General features: G+C 37.4%; 1 protein-coding gene across 11 annotated transcripts in view; it reads left to right on the top strand.

Moving 5' to 3' along the window:
* The window catches only part of ralgapa2 (Ral GTPase activating protein catalytic subunit alpha 2), a 185,014-nt gene that overhangs the window by 83,479 nt on the left and 80,235 nt on the right, over positions 1–21,300 (top strand). For 5 of the 11 annotated variants that reach the window (XM_079632539.1, XM_079632533.1, XM_079632537.1 and 2 more), the window contains exons 15-23: positions 3,742–3,979; positions 5,503–5,676; positions 9,302–9,445; positions 9,955–10,065; positions 11,114–11,202; positions 11,284–11,374; positions 13,050–13,238; positions 16,392–16,511; positions 21,047–21,240. In XM_079632539.1, coding sequence (XP_079488665.1) covers positions 3,742–3,979; positions 5,503–5,676; positions 9,302–9,445; positions 9,955–10,065; positions 11,114–11,202; positions 11,284–11,374; positions 13,050–13,238; positions 16,392–16,511; positions 21,047–21,240 — 1,350 coding nt within the window. The remainder of the gene's footprint in view (positions 1–3,741; positions 3,980–5,502; positions 5,677–9,301; positions 9,446–9,954; positions 10,066–11,113; positions 11,203–11,283; positions 11,375–13,049; positions 13,239–16,391; positions 16,512–21,046; positions 21,241–21,300) is intronic. The other 6 variants (XM_079632531.1, XM_079632535.1, XM_079632530.1 and 3 more) reach the window with 4 other exon arrangements.

Below are 21,300 nucleotides of genomic sequence, written 5' to 3'. Positions count from 1 at the left end.
GAGCTCATTTTTTTGTAAATTTGGAGTGCTGTCAATACAGAGAACAAAGACAAAAATCGGTGTTGCCTACACCATGTTATCCTCTTTTTAAAATTTGCTCCCTGTTGATTTCAATGGGGCAAGTTTTAAACTTAACCAGTTCTTAGTTTAAAACATCCTTGATGTGTCATACAAGTGCCCAGCCATGTTGAGTGATTCCTTCAGAGTGAAAACAAGTGAATCTGACTGCAGTAGATGTTGAATTAACATCATTTTTATGAATATCTTTCACAAGTGCACAGACCTGTATTTACATCCTGTTTTCGGTCGAAGTCCAAAGTAGTCGATTGTCGAGTTCACGAGCGTGATCATAGCTAACTAAACCTATGCGCGTGAACTCGACAATCGACTACTTTGGACTTCGACCGAAAACAGGAAGTAAATACAGGTCTGTGCACTTGTTGAATTAACATCATTTTTATGAATATCTTTCACATCTAATGCAGTCAGATTCACTCGTGTTCACTCTGAAGGAATCACTCAACATGGCTGGGCACTTGTAATGACACATCAAGGATGTTAAGAGTATAAAAGCAGGTTTAAAACTTGCCCCATTCAAGTCAACAGGGTGCAAATTTTAAAAATAGGATAACACGGTGTAGGCAACACCGATTTTTGTCGTTGTTCTCTGTATTGACAGCACTCCAAATTTACTAAAAAATGAGCTCAATGTTCAAATTGACCGGAGTTCTCCTTTAACCCTTTGGGGACTAAGCCCTTTTTGGTCCGTTTTCTCTATTTTTACATTTGGGCTTATAAACCATATGTAATGGAGATGGAACACCATGTGTTTGGTATCTATGGATTCAGAAGACCCTAAGCTAACATAAGCATGCATGTAATGTGTTTATAAAGGAAGTATGAGTGAAAAATGTACAATAATCAAGAGAATTTCAAAAACGAAAATTTGATTTTTGTCATTTATTACTGAAAATCACACCTCACACAACAATAGTGAACAGTTTTTGAACCAAAAAAATATTTGTCAAACCCTTTGCTTGACAGACATTTGTCATTTTTCAATCAAATGTGTTAAGAACAATGAAATATGGAACTTTTTTACAAACAGTCCCAGGCGTGAAAAAGCGGTCTGCTCAGAACTAAATGAGAACTGCTTGCTCTGAAGAACAGACACACTCACAACCTGGCAGATTTACTTTGCAGTAATTGTTCCAGAGCTTGTTCTTGTACTGCTTGCCATCATAAAAGTGCTAAAACAATACAATAATAATGCTATTTAAGTTATTCTGTCTCTCTCTTATATAGATCTCTGTGCGCTCTGTAATACTCCGCTCCGTTCGCTATCTGTCTCATTCTCCGTCCACATGACGCTGTTTGTTTGCACATGTTGAAGGCTAGAGTCCTCTGATTGGCTAGAATACGTCATGTTAACCTTCTTCTGATTGGGTAAAAAAAAAAAAATCCTCCCAGCGGCAATTTTTCCATTGGTGGAGTTTGCCTAACAACATCGATTTCATTGGCCTTTTTATGCAGTGGTATTGCGCAACAGCGAAGTGTGTGTATAATACAAACGGGATATCACTGTTTTCAGCGGAATCTGAGGAAGACGGCAAAAAAGACCGCACCTCTCTATCATTAATAGTTTTGAAGATAATTGCACATTTGTAAAAGTATGCCTTTTTGGGTGGTACCGCCCAATTCGTCCCCAGAGGGTTAAATGTGGTGATACCAGCATTTCTTCATTACCGCTAGTACAGAGTACCAGGTATATTCACTCCCCCCTGATAGGTCCACCGTTTGTATCTGTGTAAGTGCTCTTGTGAAGAGCTTCTATGGTTTCTATTTACAACGTGTTTTTAAAAGTGTTGATCATTGTAGCCAATCACAGACATATCTGTTGAGCGTGAACGCAATGGCCAATCAGAGGCTTTTTAAGTTAGTGAGAATCAGCTCAACATTGCTCAAAAAAGGCTTTATTTCTCTACGCGCTTTAGAGTTCTGCATGCTTGGAAATCCTTTCATTATTACGAACAAAGTCTAAACACCATGTAAGTGAGAGATGCAGTGTGCAGTGTAGACAGCTTTTTTGATTACAGCTGGAGATTTCTTTGCTGGCTTTCTGTTTTCAACCCATGTACAATTTGAATAAAAGTTTTGTTTTTCATACTACTAAGTACACTGCAAAGTTTCTGGATTTACAGTTGTATTTAAATGCGCGATTGAATCCGAAACTGCAATGATTGACAGTGGTGTAACCATAGCATACGGGACAAAACGGTCTGATATCTCAAAATAGATCTGTGCTTTAAGTCTTGGAGAGTAAATAATAGACCTAATAAAATTATATATATATATATATATATATATATATATATATATATAAAGATCTGCCACTTGTTCTCTGAAATATGTAATATGTTTCTTTGTAAATATTAAACTCATTAAATATTATATTTTTTGTTAAATAAAATGATAAAATAGTTCCAGCAGTTTTTGCTGTGGTACCGAAATTGGTACATAAAACCGTGAAATGTTACTGGTATTGGTACCGACTACTGGAATTTTGGTACTGTGAAAACTACAGATTATACTTCTGCATTTTTGTATCCCCGCCCACAGACATTCGGATCGAATGAGAGTTATTATCAGGACAGTTATTGTAAGGGTAGGTTTACGACTGATATTTGTATCGTACTTTGTCTTCTCTTTAAACAGCATTATAGTAAAAATGAAACACTTTGGCATTTCGTTCATCAAAGCAGAGATTTCATTTCATTATAAAAAATATTTACGAAAAGATATGAAACAGGACAACTGTTTTCAACATTGATAATTAGGGCTGGGTATTCAGATTCAGATGTTCCAATTCGATTCGATTTCGATTCCCGATTCGACTCAATGAATATAGATGTAATACAAATCAATTAAATTAAATAAATACCTATATTTATTGTTTTAAAAACAACATAAATATAGAGTATATTAGAGTGATTTCTGAAGGATCATGTGACTCTGAAGACTGGAGTAATGATGCTAAAAATTCAGCTTTGATCACATGAATGAAATAGGCTACTTTTATTTTAAATATATTCAAATAGGACACTTTTGAAAAAAATAAAATCAATTTTGGTGAGCATAAGAGAATGCTATCAAAACCGTTAGAAAATCTGAATAGAAAATAAAAAAACTAAGCCCAAACTTTTGAATGGTAGTGTACAATGTTAGTGATCATATGATCTTGTGTCGTAATATCTTGCCAGAATCGGTTAGTAATATCTAACCCTAACCCAATTTGAACAATGAATTTCAACATCAAGCTAATGTTCTTTAGATGTCTTCCTATAGGGTTTACCAGATCTGTACATTGAACTGTAAAGTCTGTGAAAAGCGCAAGACTGTTTTACCCTTCATCATACGTGTACAATGTAAACAATAAAGTTGCTGCCTTAAACCTCCAAGTTGATTGTACTTAAAATTTTAAGTCATTTCAACTTAAATTACATTAAACTGACTTTAAAAACAATGTGTTGAGTCTTGTATAAAAAGTTGAAAATTGCTTAACTTATTTTAATGAGTTAAAGCAATGTAAAAACATATGTTGTCATAACTCATTGGTCATATAATATTTTACAGTGTAAGATTGTTAGTGGAGCTTGTGATGATATAGTTGAAATGTCTTGATATGGGGGTTCAGCTGTGACTGCATCTGATGTGTGATCTATGTGCTGCTGTCATTTGCAGACGATCTTTGTGGCGTGGGTGCGTGCCAACCTGACGGTGTTTATATCCCGTGAGCTGTGGGACGAACTGCTGGCTCTGCTGTCGTCTCTCAGCCACTGGGAGGAGCTGGTGTTCGAGTGGGCCAGCATCATGGACTCTCTCACTGCAGTGCTGGCCCGCTACGTCTATGGCCTCGACCTCCACAACCTCCCGCTGGACAAACTCTCAGAGCAAAAGAAAAAGAAGCAGCGTGGCAGAGGTGTGTGTGTGTGTGTGTGTGTGTGTGTGTGTGTGTGTGTGTGTGTGTGTGTGTGTGTGTGTGTGTGTGTGTGTGTGTGTGTGTGTGTGTGTGTGTGTGTGTGTGTGTGTGTGTGTGTGTGTGTGTGTGTGTGTGTGTGTGAGCTACATGGAGTGTATTTGTAGCTTGAGTTTTGTACTCAAACACCTCCGTAATTACTATAAAATTAAAATTAGTATTTTACTCAAATATTACAGAATTTTTATATTCTTATTCAAAATAAGCAAAACTGCATCTTGAGGCTGACTATAGAAAATCTATCATGATTTACACAAAAATAAGCAGCACAACTACTGTATGATCAATCATAAGAAATGTTTGTTGAGCAGCAAATCATCATATGAGAATGATTTCTGAAGGATCACGTGACACTGAAGACTGGAGTAATGATGTGAACATTCAGATTTGATCACAGGAATAAATTACATTGTAAACATATTCACATAGAAAACTACGGAAGAGGATTAGGGCCAGGCAATAATAAAAAAATAAATAAAGAAATCGAGAATAAAGTCGTTGTGTTTCGAGAAAAAAACGTGTTAAATTTCGAGAGAAAAAGTCGAAATACAATCTCGAGAATAAACTCATTAAATATCGAGAATAAAGTCGTTGTGTTTCGAGAAAAAAACTCGTTAAATTTCGAGAAAAAAGCCGAAGTAATTGTGAGAATAAACTCCCTACTGATAGAGGACATGGCAGAGTTAGATCACTTAGTCAATATTTTTGACTTTCTTGCAGTAACAAAGAATAGAACATGGTCTAGGTCGGCTAGGTGTTTTTAGAAGAAAAAATCAGTCCAATTTGTGCGATGTACTCGCTTTTGTCCAACATGAAATTCATCGAGGTTTCCCAGGATACCATAAGACGCATTATTTGTTGATGCTCAAGGTGTGGAATTACGACGAAGGAGACGCTTGAGAAGACGCCGCCACTTGCGCTGGCCCAAATGCACTCTGGCATATGGACAGCTATGATAAATTAAACCCGTACAGCATTTGCTATTAGCTGTATATGGTTACATTCTGTGGAAGGAGGCGTACACAACCAACAACGATTAATAATGCGTCTTATGGGAAACCACGAAACCTCGATGAGGTTGATATCAGTATGCAATGAACACTGATCGAATGCGTCATTCTCTACATTTCATTTCGACTTTTTTTCTCGAAACACAATGACTTTATTCTCGAAATAAATGACTTTATTCACGATGTGCGTGTGCGTGTGTGTGTGTGTGTGTGTGTGTGTGTGTGTGTGTGTGTGTGTGTGTGTGTGTGTGTGTGTCTGGGTGTGTGTAGTTAAACCCTACATTATGAGGACAAAATGTCCCCTAAAAGATGGCAAAATCTGTATAAAAATGCAGAAAGTTTTCTATGATTGGTAGGTTAAGGGGAGAGTATATAGAGTTTATACAGTATAAAAATCATTATTTATGGATTGTCCCTATAAAACATGAAAACCCAACGTGTTTGTGTGTGTTTCAGGAGTGATGCAGGACTCCCAGAAGTCTGCAGACAGCGTGCGCTCCTTCTCTTTGAGCTGGAGGAACTCTGAAGAGCAGAGCGGCACTCAGGAGCCCATGAGGTTTCGCAGCGCCACCACCACTGGAGCTCCCGCGGTGGAGAAAGCTCGCAACAACGTCAGGCAGAAAGCTTCAGGTCAGAACTCGCTTCAGGACTCATGAGCTCAGACGTCTCGGGTGTCTGCACGCTGGTTTGATAACATATTTTTGCAATTCCATGTAGGGCTCTATGAAAATCGGTTTTATTTATTTATTTATTTATTCAAATTGTTTTATTTTATCCCAAATTCAGTTTTTGTTTTGTATTGTAAAAAAAAAAAAAAATCTGTTTTTCATTTTAATGGTTCACACACAAAACCAAAAATCAAAAAGCATGTCTAATTGTTCATGAAAAAAAAAAAAAAATTTAACAGCATTTTATTAAACATTTTTAGGGCCTTATGAAATCTGTTTATGTTATGTTTTATGTCCAAAATTCTGTTTTAATTCTTATAGATTCTGTTTTAAGGGTTTAATTAAATTGTAATGATCAAAAAGCATGTAAAATCAACATTATAATAGTTTATTAATGTTGTATACACACACACACATATATATATATATATATATATATATATATATATATATATATATATATATATAATAGGGCACTAAGAAATGTTGTGTTGGTTTTAATTTTTTTCTGGATTTGTGATCTAATACAAATTTATAATCAACAACTGTGGTAATTAAATGAAGGTTTAAAACATTAAATTAAATATTCAATAACAATACAATTAAATTAAATGATTATAATTATTCATATTTGGGCACACAAACAGCACAACAGAGGTTTGCCGTTTAAATTAATACATGGAAAAAACATTTTTATACTCCTTAAAAAAATGTTCCTTAAAGTTTTGGTAAAAAATATATTATTATTACTTTGAGAAGTACATTCTACTGGACAATAGTAATATATTTAATTCTGTCACAATTTCTCCAAGCTTGATTATTTGTAGATAACAAACCGGTGCCGCTCATTCACACAAAATCTCCAAGAATATGCAGACTTCATATTTAAACAAATAGTGTCTTTGCAGTTTAATATTCACAGACATATCACAATTTGATTAAGTGTACAGCTGTGCTTTTAATACATTTATACAAAATTTGCCAAATTGCGTGACATTCTGCATTATACTGTAAATTACGTTTGAATGACTGGATTTTCAGCATTGCGTGAATCACAGATCCCTAAAGATGCTGGGAGCTTCACTGGGACAGGAATATTCCTCTTGCTGTTACCATGTATACAACAAGTTCAGCTGAACCCATGTGATCCAAGTCTAGTTGACACACACACACACACACACACACACACACACACACACACACACACACACACACACACACACACATATATCAACTAGTCACTTCAACCCCTGATTAGAGTTCAACTCTCTCTCAAGCATGAATTTTCTGTTTCTTTGTCTCCTTACATGGACATGCGCAGAAACATTTTCCATTGACTGTCTCCTGGTTGTGAGATGATTGTATCTCTTTATAGTGGAGAGCTTGTTGAGTTTGGAGCAGATGTGTTTGAGACTGAAGGATGCCTCTCACACACGCCGCCCCCAGAAACATCCTCGATTGTGTGTGTGTGTGTGTGCGCGCACATGAAACGGCGTGGCTTTAAATTCCCTCCTTTTCTTTTGCCTAATTGGATTTCTCCTACATTGTTCTTCAAACGGCCCAGCGTCCTCTCCTGCTCGTTAGGAGAGCCGCCTCATCAAACTGCCTGCCTGTTTTTGATAGTTTCATTAAGAGCGTAATTAATGCTCATTAATATGCATAAATAGGTAACTCAGCGAAAGCGATGTAATCTATAAAGAAAAGGCAGTAATTAAAGCGCACCGTAGAGGGAATAATAGAGCCCTCCGCTTCCACGGCTCTTCTCCAGACGTGACATGGAGTGGCCAAAAAACACAATGCTAATATTTTGTCTTATCTGAGCTGGCAGAGAAAACTTGAAATAATGTGCTTCATATTTCCTGCTCGGGGGATTGAGTATCAAAGGACGGCACGAGCCGAACGAGAGCACGGTTAGAAATCCTCAAAGTGTGTCCTCTGTTAGACTTCAGCTTAAAAATACCAATGCGGGTTGGTGGAAATGCTCTTTACAGAACAGAACGCTTACAGCATTAATTCAGGTTGTGCTTTGATGCGATGCTTTCATGAGGTCGTGGAACTGAATCTATATTTTAGTCTGTGTGTTTTTATTGGCGTTCACTGTTACTGATTCTTAGAGGAACCTCTTGTCCCTGCATAGTTCAATGAATCATGCATAGAACCAGATGTGAGGCATTCTAGTCAAAACTAAGAGCACGAGATGGGAATTAACAGTACTTTTGCACTTAAATGTTAATCTTCATGATAATCTTCACACATGAACAAAACTTTAATACATTTTGAAGCCAAAATCCAATCACTAGAACTAAAAATCTAAACATAAGATGTAAACAAGCTACACCATGGTCACATGACTTCAGCATTTACTGTAGCTTCAACAACTCTTTCCAATTATAAACACGATGAGGCTGTGAAAGCGTCTAGTGAGTAGATGAGTTTACCAGGGGGTGCGTTTCCCAAAAGCACTCAACGAACTTTCCGTCGTTAATATCAGCAAAGTTCAACGAGTCAGTGTTTCCCGAAACCATAGTATCAATGAACACCCGCAAACCGCTTTGAAAAGTGTTCTCGACCTGTGGTTAGAAGCATAGTTTCTTGTTTGCATGACTTAATTTTGTTTATTGACTTAATAAATCATTATCTTGAGCAAAATGAACAAGCTGAAGTTCAACACAATCTATATTTTTCATTTTAATTATAAACTTTGAGTTCGTCAAGAGATTTAAAGTGCCGAAGAGTGTGCATGTGTGTGTGTGATCTAGTACATAAGAACAAGTCTATGAATGAATCTGGAAATAAAGAAAAATAACTGAGAAAAATGAGAATTAGTCCTCAGTAATCTGCAATATGTGTCATTTATAGCTAAAAATCGAAATCATCAATTCGATCTCTAACGAATTCTCTAACGAGAATTTGAACAACAAATTTGCAGCAATATGGTTTTGGTTTCGGGTCATGACTAGCTAGTTATTTTATATTTAAAAAATTACTGATATATTTACTGATGTATTTTATTTTGTAGATTAAAACTTGAGAAAATCTTTAGATGTTTTTTACCTTATTCTATATATTTAAAAAAAAACTTTAAGACGATGGAATTAAAAGTGCTAAAAAGCTACAAAACTGCATCAACCCTTCATCAATCTAAATATATTATGTAGCCGTCCCCTTCTTCAGAGCTGCGTTTGTTTTCTGTCTTCCGGTTTGTTTTTCCACAGCATAAAGGTAAGATCTTGCAGATTTATGAATGAACCGATCGTTTTAAAATCTTCCCGGTCTACTGACATCTCATGATCACTTTCGTTAACTCTACAATAAGTAAATCCACTTCACCAGCTGATTACTCTTCGACAGCGATGCCATAGAAGTATACAGAGCCACCGCAAAAACGTTTATCTGATGCATATGGTCTTATTGGTCTGAGTGTGGTTGTTCAATGGTCTCTTTGTTGGCACATAAATGACACTTCAACTTTAATAAATTGTCTGGCTTTTACCACAGCTGTAGAATGCAATTGACTTGTTTCCCTGTCTCTCTGTCTGTCTGTCTCTTTCTCTCCCTGCGCACTCTTTCCCTGCTTCTGTGGGCAGCTAAGCGAAGTCAGTCTATCAGCAACTGTGTGCATCTGTGCGAGGCTTTGCCGGCCACTAAGAGTGTGCCCATGCTCCTCCACACTGTCAGCTCTTTCTTACCTGGTATCTCTCACAACTCTCACTGCTCTCACAGACTCTCAGGTAACTTCCTGTTTCCTCTCTCACAGAGCTTTCTTTTCCCGTTTTCCATCTTGCTGTCGTTTGCTTTCGTTTCAGATTTAGCATTGTCAGGGAAAAGGCAGATAATTCATTGTATGCATGTTTTTATAAGGACACTTTCCAGACCGTGCCGAGAGCACTGATGGAAACACTCGCTCACTTCATTCATGATTTATTCACAGATTCAAAGAAAGTGTCCTTGAGCATGTGGAGCATCTAGTAACTTTAGTGTGTTTGTAACATACAAACTTTGTAGACAGCCAGTGACTTTGAAATCCACCTTTTGCTTGATTTCCATCACTGTGCAAAAAAAAAAAAAAAAAAAAGCCCTCAAATCTGCCTGGAGCAAACTTCTATTATATATTTTAAGCTGTTAGCATGAAAAATAGCATGGAGAATGTACAGATGTGTTTTTTCTTGTGAGCTCTAATCAGCTTTAGAGACTGTATGAGGTGCAGTATTGCTGACAGTGTGTCTGTTGTGTCCGCTAGACGTGGAGGAGTGTCAGCTGTCAGAGTGTGAGATGGGGGATGGAGACAGTCCTCTGCCCCGCAGCAGCAGCACCTCTGACATCACTCAGCAGATCAACGACACCTTCCCAGGTACCAGCACAATCACACACACCACGCATCAATATACTGACAGCTGAAGGGGTTTACAGAAAGTAAAACATCTCTAAGGCAATGATATAGCCTACTACTATTATAATACATATAGTACTATTGTAATACAACTGCACTATAAAATAATTGTAAATACAAAAATGATTGTATAATATTAAGAATAACAATTTTTTATAGTAAAATACATTACTTATGTCTTAATTTATTCACTTTTTAAAAGTTTTCTGTGAAAACAGGTTTATAAATCACATGAACACAGTTCCGTGCTTCGCTCTGTAACGTACAGACCGCTTTCAAACACTTGCACTTTGAAACCCGTTTTCAAAAGTTTGTGTTTTCAGGCACCCAAAACGCCGTTGTCATGTAAACGAACGCCCAAAACGCATAAAGTTTCACGTTTTTAGTTGAAAACGGTGTTGTGTAAACAGCCCCAAAAGAAAACAGACGCAACCAGGATAATTTCCATAATGACCAACGCAATCTACCAAGAGACAAATTAGCACAAATTAGCGTCTGGTTAGGTACCAGTAAATTGACCTGCACAAACATTAGTAAATCACCTTGCATGATTCATTTAAATACTCTCCTCCCATAAATTTTGCGTCTAAAAGGGAAACTCCTACAATTGCATAGTCAGCCCCAAAAAATAACCGCCCACGCCTGTTCAGCGTTTATTTTTTACTGCGTGTCTTTAGTAAATTCTGGCAGAAGTGTTTGAATGGCCAAAGAGGGTATGCGCTGAAGCAAACTGGGAATATGGCCCTCAATGCGGGTGCGATTCGGCTCGTGATCTTTGTCTAAAGGGTCGGGTCGGGTATAGAATTAAATTAGTGTGGCTGTCGGATAACCGGTCTGGTGTTCGGTTAAGTACGCCGGGCCCTGTGCAGGACTCAACAATATAAACATTGGATTGTTCACACAGTCGTCATAATGGCCAATACAACATTTTTAGACTGCTTGAAGGAATTTGCTTGAAAATCAAAGGTATCATGATTGCTAATATGTGGGACGCCTGAATGAAACGCAGGTCAGAGGAGAGATGAGTCTGCAGATACGAGCAGAACGTGTGTGTCAGAGAGCAGCTCTACTGGGAAAAGAGAGAGCGACGCTCCCACGGTCAGTAACATCTCATTGGCATCGCTTCATTAAATGATTCTTCACATGCAAGTTTCATGGAGGTTTTCTGGATATTGTCAGATTCTGATCCGGCAGAGCAGCAGTCCAGCAGATCTGGATTATCCAGGAGACGGACCTCCAACATTCCTGAAAATTAAACTGCGTGAGAAAAGTGAGCGCTGTCCCACCATCACTCCTGGCATCTTTCTATTGCTCTTCTTTAAAGAAGATATATCTATCTTTCGGCCTTTCTTTCTTTCTTTCCTGCTTGCTTGTACCTGTATACCTCAATACATGACAACTAGCGATGCTCATAATTAACCGGTTAACCGACAGTATGTATTTTGACCGATTAATACTATCTAAAGTACTGAAGCGATATAAAAAGTAATTTTTCAAGTATTTTTTCAAGATATTTTAAAACGTTTGCTGCATGGTTAAAAAATTATCTACACAAATAAAATTTAGCTTTAGATAGAAAAGATGTGTATAAAAAATTGTGTATGTCACGTTTTATTATTACATTAATGTAAAATACTGGTTAATAAAGCAAAATGTTTACAAATACTAAAAACGCTATAAGCATAGCTACAGTATAGGCAATTTTAGTTCCCCTCACTCCTCAATAAATCCTTTCAATTTAACAGTATTCAAAACAGAACAAGAATAAAAAACAAAAGTATCTATATAAACGTTAAGCCAAAACAAACTAATTTAAAGCAGAACTGAAATGGAAAATGAAACCAAAACCGGCGTTGGGCTCGTGTCGTTTTATTTTTTATTAACTTCTGCTCTCAATTGAGGTGGATAAATATGTTATCCGATAAGAAGACGTGCATAAACTACAATGGAAACACATTTACCGAATAAATCTCTCAATGCGCAACAAAACATTTTCATTGCACAGTATCTCAAATATTGGTGTTATAATTCTGAAATGCCTGAGCCAAAGTCTGTCATCAAAATGATTAGGTTTAATTCCCTCCCAGAAGCGTCTCACGTGATTGCATCCCCAAACAACGCAAGAGAACTTGACAGCGTGAATTGAGTACTGTCTGCACACTCTCATTTAGGTCATTTATGATGTAGGAAAAGGAGACATAGTTTCTTCTCCGATTGTAGCAACAATTGTTATTGTTTATTACCGATATTTTGCACCAATTTCCCAGGAAGTGATGATTTTGTTCTCTTGGACACATGGGATAGAAACGTTGCTTTATGCGCTAATGTTTTATGAGCTATTCCAATTTTGCGCACAAGTTATATTCGCAACTTTAGATGGAAACATAGCTACTGATGTAGCTGGTAGCGATCAAATCACCTTTTGAAAGTAACTTGACGCTTCAGATAAAGATTGTGTCAATTACATGGTTACACCAGTAGGTGGCGATACGTGACTGTTAAAAAAAAATGTCATTGAATCATTCATTCAAAATATTCATTCATTCATAAACGCTGATTCATCCTGTAATGAAACGAGGTGGATTCAATTTCTTTATGATGAGTCAATGTCTTTATGAGTCAATGTATTTTATGAGTCATTGAATCATTCAGTTAAACCATTTTTTTTTTTTTTTTTTTATAATTCATTCAATTAAATATGTTTAAATAGACTGCAGCAATTAACATTTTGTTGGAACCTGTAAAAATATAACTAAATTATCAAAAACTTTGTGATTCTTAATCGTGCAGCTCTGATACAATTTAAAAATATCAGGATCAAGCATTAGTATACAGTATAGTAAAAATATCAAAATTAGCGACTTTCTATTATAAATAATTGTCAATATTAACTCAACAATAAGTGAATGCATCTTATAATGTGAGTATAACCTCTCTCTTGTCAGGTGAGAGTGTGAGCAGCGAGACGTCTAATGGTTATCTGAACGATGCTGAGGTGGGTCTGCTGGCGTGGCATGCGGTCGAGGAGGAGCCGGACTCTCCCTCTACTCATGACATGAGCGTGAGCATGAGCGTGACAGCGGACTCAGTGAGCCAGAGGAGTCTCCTGCTCAGCCACACTGAAGCACTGGCAGGTACCAGAGCCCTCACAGCCCATGTGTTCACGTGTCCCATCTGTGTTCCTACACTGCCACTGTAATGACCTCCTGTCTGTCAGACTCTGTGCTTGAAAGTTGTGTTTGTTATTGTTACCCGCTACTGTGGTGTCAGTATCTGTCATGTGACCAGGTGATAGCAGCACGGCATATGATGTAAAGAATAGTCCGGGCTAAATACACCAGCGTCTGTGTTATTCTGTCATTGAGGGTCGTTTTATTGACAATAATTTCAACGCTCAGCACATACACTGGAAGTCTATGAGGTGATTGTACAGCACCAGGATAAAAGCAAGAACACATTTAGATTCAAACAAAAGATGTATGTTTCAAATAAATGCTGTACTCTATGTATTCATCAAAGAATCCTGACAAAAAAAAATACAGTTTCAACAAAAATATTAAGCAGCACATTTCTTTTAGACATTGATAATAATTAATGTTTCTTGATCCACAAACAATGTCTTCAATCAAGTAATTGAGTCATATAGGCACAGTAATAAAAGTCTTAGGCACGTTAGTATTTTCATTATGGTTTTAAGCCAGTTCTTTATATCTTTTGCTGTAGTGTTTCAGTAGGAAGCTTTACATTGCCAACCATTCCTTTGCCAATAGTTGTAATAAACCAGTGAGATTTTTTTTATGCACAAGGAGTCTTGACAACATCTGGGGGTACATGAAAACCTTCCTATCTAACAGTTTTTCCATACAGATTGTTGGAAGATTTTTTGAATTGTTTCAACTTTTAATTGGTCAGTTGGCCATTCTTATTCAAAATATTCAGATATCAAACCGTTGTTTGCCTTTCCCAATATATTTTTCTCATTTACTGATGTTGTTAAGTACTGTTTACATGGAACACACCCACAAAAATATATATCGGTCTATAATGAATAACCCAAAACCTAAAAAAAATTATAGACAAGTCCTAGAAAAGTTTTTACACAACTTTACAGCTCAAAGAATAATTATGGCTTACACTTTATTTTAAGGTGATGTACTTACATTGTACTACATTGTAAATAAGTACTGAGTATAAGTAATATTAATTAACTACGTGCACTTACTATAGAGTTACGGTTAGGGTTTGTTTTAGGGTTAGTTATTACTAGGGTTAGTGAGTTCAGGATCGTTTCGTCACGTCGCAATGCATTGTGGGAATCACGGTACGGAAGTAGATGTACTAGTAGGCAGTAGGTAATTAAAATTGTAACGTTGGTCATTTGATAATATTAGGTTTAATTTAGGTTATTTTAAGGAAAATGGTTCAGTGTTGCTGTATTGTGAACTGCTGTAATCGGTCTCATGATCGCCTCATAAATCATGTTCGTTTTCATCATTTTCCTACTTTAAAAAAAACACAAGGAGACTTCGTGTCTGAATTTACAAAGAGGCGTCGGACTCGCAAGTTAACTTTACATTTTTGTAACTGCAGTGCTAGTTTTATTTTACTCGTGGAGGAATAAATCATTGCAATACAATCTGGAGCGTGTCACAGTGTGTTTATGTATCTCTGTGTTCAGTCCCTCGCGGCAGCAACACCTGCCAACACACAATAGTGCCTAAATATGTCAGCCTGTCTGTGCGAACCATTGTTTTCTCCGCAATTACTTTGTAGATCTGCAGATCTTGCACCCATCCATTTGTGAACTGCAGGTGAGCCTCCAGTGACTTGAAGTTTTTAAATTGATCGGAGGTGTAACGTTAAGCACTCACTCCACAGACCAGGCAGGAGAAAATATCAGGGAAACTGAGGCTTGGTAAACTTTCATAATTATTACACCATACTCTGTTCATATGGATCGATTCTGCCTATATCCTCAATTTTGTTTAAGTAGCGTTGTTGTTAAGTTTGTCAGTATACGGTATAGCCAACTTTTTTTTGTCACTGTCCATAACTCGTTCTCGGTGCCGGTGGAGACCGGCCGGCTACGCTATTACCTTATTCCAAACCGGCCTTTTCGTTGCCTCTAAAATGGTCGCCGTTACCCACAATGCACCGTTCCATAACGTCTACGCCCGAGCTCTATATCGTAATATTGTTATTACTACAGTAAGTACATGCAACAACAAGTAACTATGTCACCTTAAAATAAAGTGCTACCCAATTATGGTTGCTGAATAATAAAGCTGCAAATTTACTTTACTCTTCGTAGACTTCCATTGTAAGTGCGTTATTGTACATTTATTTAGTTTATTTTTAAAAACTGAGGTACTGTTTGAAATGGTGTCTTTGGTAGTGGACAGCATACCACAGACTCGGTGAATAGAGAGATGTATTTAACCCAGAACATTCCTTTAAATCAGTGGTTCTCAACCTGGAGCCCGGGGCTCCACTAGGGGACCTCAGCAGACTTTCAAAGGGCCTGAAGATGACTGTTCTTCACTTAAGACCTCTGAGCTCAAAATAGACAATGTGCAATTGCTCTTTTCATATTCATTGTCATTTTGTATCATAAGTGTGACTTGTAAGACCATTTTCTAAATATATCAACAAATTATTTTGTGTTCATATAGTAAGTGCTAAAAAGATTTGTACCATTCCGATGAAGTGAAACATAAAAAAAAAATCAAAATGGAAAGTGTTTTGGTCTAAAATAACTGAAGATTATCAGAGGGTTAAAAAGATGTAAAATAAGACAAAAAGGTATTAAAATAAGCTAAAACAACACAAAATCTTTTCTTATTTAAATTCACCCCCTCGACAACCGTTTTGGTCTTGGAAAACCTGGATATATGAGGAACCCTAATACAATAAATTCTAGACCTGGAAAAGTCATTTAAATTAGTGAAATCCTAAAACTCATTTTATAATGGATATATATTTTTCTAGTTTATTGGGTCAAATTTGTAAAGAGTAAAAATCCTTATTCTTAATTCTTATCCAGTAAATCGACTGTAAAATATCCAGCTTTTAAAACTAAATCTTGAAGTTGAATGTACAGAGAAGCGGCTTTGAGAACCACTGGTTTAAATCATCATAACGTCTGCTACTGATTATTAGAAAATAATTTCATTATCAGCTGTCGTGTCCGTGTCTTTAAGTGTTTTGATTTCCCTGTTTGTGTGTAATGTGATTCCACCACCACCACCCTGCCATCCATCGTTGCGTGTGTGTGTGTGTGTGTGTAGGGTCTGATTGTGCAGCCCTTCCTCACTGTCCCCCAGTGTCTCCGGCTCTCCTCCTGCCTCACGGCTGCTGTGAGGGCCCTCAGCTCCTGGAGGATGCCATGAATATGCCTCACCATCTGGGTATTGCACTCATCCTCTCAACCTCCTTCAGACCAAACTCCTCCTCTGTACTTCACTCTACCTCCATCCCTCAAAGACAACATTTTTCCAAACCCTCGCATAGGTGACTTTTTCCTAAGACAACATCTTCGCCAAAATGGATTCTCATAAATAGCTGATTTGAAATGATATTCGTGGCAATGATCATGGCGTTGGCACAACCACGAAACTGCAGGAAATGCAAAAATCACAGTTACTGGGTGAAATGGTCCATTTGTTATTAGAATGAAATATTTAGGGAATCTGTTCATTATTGCATGGGGTGCACTGAAAAACATTGGTAGGATTTACATCGAACCAATTTTCACTAATTGTATTTATTTATTTTTTGACAAAAAAAATGAAAGTAACAAATTGAATGTAAAATTTTAAAGTATAAATACTTTTTTATTTATTTTTATTTTTATAAAACATAATCCAATATGTTTTTTGTTTCATTATAAATTCAAGAAATAGTTTTCTACGGTATATTTTTATAAATGGCATTTCCCATTTCCCTGGCCTTATCCATGAAGGATACGTGCATTTCTGCCTCACAATTTGTCCAAAACAAGGTATCTTAGAATGCAGCATTATTTTGCTGCTTACCTTTTGGATCAGTCTTTGCTTTTGAGGTGCCTACTTCTTAAAATGCTGTCTAGGTAGGCAACTCACTAGAACGGATCTCCTGCAAGGTAGAAAATACACCATAAATACAACATTTTCAAACTACAGACATTGGGAAGTAATCCATAATGTGCCGGTTGCGCTAAGGCAACTCAGATGTAGTGTTCAGTGTGATCTACTGCATATTAAGCGGGAAGGTTTCGACCGATCCACTGAATCTACAGCAGGTTTGCAAGTTTATAGCCGCGTTTCCACCGCGGGAACTTTCCCCAGGAACTAGGAACTTTGGGCTGGTACTCGGTGTGTTTACACCGCAGGAACCAGGGTCTAAATGAAGTTCCAGGTAAATATTTCCCCCTCAGAAAGTCCTTGCTGGCGAGGTAGTACTTTTTCATAGAGGTGGGCAGATCGATACTAATATCGATAATATCGATACCAACGTTGGTATCGGTATTGATCGATACCAACGTGAAAATATCGATACTTAAGTTTCAGTTTCTCTCGTTTTGCGACCTGGCCGTGTTTGTGAAAATGCTGCTGCTGTCACAGAGCAGAGCAAGCTCTCAAGAGTGCTGCTCCTCGACACTGCTCTCCTCCCCCTCTCCTGTGTTGTACCGTCACGTGACTCATCACTAGCGCTACCACCAGCAGTCAGGCGCGCGCGCCGCTCAGCCGCGCATTTCTAACAGCAGTCTTACTAAGTTCTAAGTTTACGTCATTTTGTTCTCATTATATCGTATTACAAGGAGAATTTGTTTTACATTTTTTATATTTATTGTGAAGTAAAACTTTGTGACTTTGTTTATTTAAGAAAAAAAATCCCGAAAAGAAGTGCACTAAAGAGGAGAACATTTTTTTGTTAACATGCTACTTGAAAAGAGAATTTGTTTTTACATTTTTTATATTTGTGAAGTAATAATTTTGTAACTTTGTTTATTTAAGAAAAAATCCTGAAAAAAGTGCACTAAAGATGAGAAACATTTTTTGTTAACATGCTACTTGAAAAGATAATTTGTTTTTACATTTTTTATATATTTGTGAAGTAATAATTTTGTAACTTTGTTTAAATAAAACAGAAGTAACCAAAAGTTGTTTCTGAACAAAAGCTTTTGTAGTAGGCCTACTGATTAATAACCCAACATGCAAATCACAAAAACAAATTAAAAGTCATGAAAATTCATTTAGATTTAGGTTGAAGACGCATCCACCTTAATTATTAAAAAGTATCGGTATTGGTATCGGTATCGGCGATACTGGCCCTGTATTTACTTGGTATCGGATCGATACCAAATCTAGCGGTATCGCACACCTCTACTTTTTCAAAGTTCAGGAACTTTCGGGGGCGGGACTTGTGCGCTGAACGTGCTGATTGGTTGTGTTCACGCCGCATATTGACTGGAGGACTCCACGCAGCATTCTATTTTAACCGGCATTTTTAAAAATCTATTGCGGTTCGTGGCTTCATGCATTAAGAGTTGTCTGTCTGCAAATATGGAATTTAATTATAAAAAAACACTGGACCGACGACGAGGTTCAGGCTTTATTACGCGTATTTGTGTAACAGGAAATTTTCTGCGCGTTCGTCCCAGCCGTCTCGCATTCAATGTCCGCAATACATCACAAACAACTGCAGCACAGTTTGAATCTCCTCCATACTTATTATAAATGTGGCGCTCAAAACTGATTACTGTGCGTCGCAGACTGGGAGGAGCAGTCGCGCGCAGTTTATAATCTTCCCGGTACTTTAGACCGCGGTGTAAACGCAGAAAGCAACCGGTCTGGGGCAAAAAAAGTTCCTGGGAAAAAAGTTCCTGGGACAAATTGTTCCGGGTAATTTCGGTGGAAACGCGGCTTAAGTCTGTTTTTCTTGTTTCCCTGTCCATCTTCTTATTCTTGTTTTCCCTCCGTATAGCAATTAACTTTTTAGTGTCCTGAAGATGTAGTAGAAAAACTAATACTTCTATCAGAATTAAACGGAGGTCTTTCTTCATTTAAAAATAAAATAGTTATTTTAAGACACTTATCTTAAAGGGACAGTTCATCCCAAAAAATCAAATGCACTCGTCATTCACTCAAACTATAAGGCTTTCGTTCATCTTCGGAACATCAATGTTGAAAAGATATTTTGAATGAAACCTGAGAGATTTCATTCCACTACAACTTTGACACTTCAAAAAGTTCATTATGACATCGTAAAAGTAAACAAATAAATGTAAAGGTTTAATCCAAGAGACATGATTGTGTTTCATGATGAACCAATCAAAAGGAAGATTGCAAAAAAATCTTGCAAACCATGTATTACTTCATCTAAAAACACTTTGATAAACCTATAATAATGATGTATATTTTCGAGTGGTCAGGACAGATTGTACACACAGCTCTGGCTACTGTGACGCCTGAATGGTGTGTTATAATAGTGCAAAGCTATAAGGTTGCTGTCACAATGAACACGGAAATTTGACCATGGATCAGCAAACCACAAAGAAACCATCATTTATTTGTCCAATCCTGTATCTGTGTTCACTGGTGCCTCGGTCCACATTCATTCACACAGCGCAGCAGAGCTGAAGCAATCTTCTATTGAAAGTTATGTTCTGGAACCAGTAGAGGGCCAGAAGTTATATGTGTAGATGTAATTTAGGCTTTTATTTTCATATAAACATTGATCAACACATACATCAGATGCGGAAAGAAGATTAACAGAAGCTCAAACATGCTTGTGTGTGTGTGTGTGTGTGTGTGTGTGTGTGTGTGTGTGTGTGTGTGTGTGTGTGTGTGTGTGTGTGTGTGCGTGTGTGCGTGCGTGCGTGCGTGCGTGCGTGCGTGCGTCCGTGCGTGCGTGCGTGCCTATAAATAGCCTATAAATATTTGTTGTGGATGCAATGCTTTTGAACACTTTTCCTTTGGCATGTTGTGTTTTAATGTTTTAACTACAGAGATAATTGCTTATCATGATAATAGCAGATTGTGCAAATATAATGCACAACAAAGGTCTATCTATGTTTCTATTAAAAATATAAATCAATTAAAAATACTATTTGGTCAGTGGAAAAGATTGAGAAAAACTTTCTCTGAAATGTATTTTACACTATTTGATTTAATTATTCAAAAACAAGGCAAGGATGGGCTACTAAATTATTTGTATTAATGTAATGTGACGGCACATCCGTATTTCATATTTTCCTAATGTCTTGTACCGTTAAACATGTTATCACGTGGATGAATAATCATATGCAAATGATATGCAGATGAGGATATGCATAGTAAAACTAGGCGTTGTAAGCTCCATATATGGTTATTTCGGGGAGGAGACGCATGTGCGCACAATCTTCCGCTGAGTGGGATTTATGAAGTGAATCCTGCGCAGGTTCTGGCGTACGCACGCTTTTATAAGTCTGAATATTTTTTTGCGCACGCAATTTCTGGCTTTTGGGCGCACGTACACTTTTAGTAAGGATCCTACGCACAGTTTTATAAATGAGGCCCCTGAACCGGAAGAGTTGCAACCTGTTTTACAGAAGTTGGTTGCGCATAACCTCCATACAATGACGATTAAGAGATGAGCAAATAAACCTTCATCAAAAGCCTGATGGATCATATTTGATACTTACATTTTTACATGATTTCTCTAAAAAATGATGTATAGATAATCAAGTAAACCGAAGTTGCTTCAGTCCCAGTAAGTGTTCATCAAATATAAAGTGTTCATCAAATATTACTAACAATATAGAAGTTATTCTTAAGTTAACTGTATAAAAATCAGTGCAGATTTCACAGCAAAAACACACGACCTGAAGAGGACATTTTTAAAATGATACTAAAAGGCTTTTATAAGTATAAATGCTACTTCCTGTAATGGTCTCTGTGTGTGTGCCTGCTCTTCCTCGCAGACAGCAGCGAGTTTCTGGCTGATGATGTCAGCATCATCGCCGGTGGTAGTTTGACCGGTTGGCACGCAGACTCGGCCTTCGTTCTCTGGAGAAGGATCCTGGGGATTCTCGGTGATGTGAACAGCATCCGCTGTGCCCGTATCCACGCCAAGGTCTTCAGTTACCTCTATGAGCTCTGGCACAAGCTGGCCAAGGTGGGTTCCCTTCATTCCCTGCAGAGCCTTCTATACAGTCACCTGAAAAGATCTTGATGA

This window comes from Phoxinus phoxinus, assembly GCF_949152265.1.
Source record: "Phoxinus phoxinus genome assembly, chromosome: 13".
Taxonomy (NCBI): Eukaryota; Metazoa; Chordata; class Actinopteri; order Cypriniformes; family Leuciscidae; genus Phoxinus; species Phoxinus phoxinus.
The sequence above is the reverse complement of the archived record's forward strand: the minus strand, read 5'-3'. Positions and strand labels throughout refer to the sequence as shown.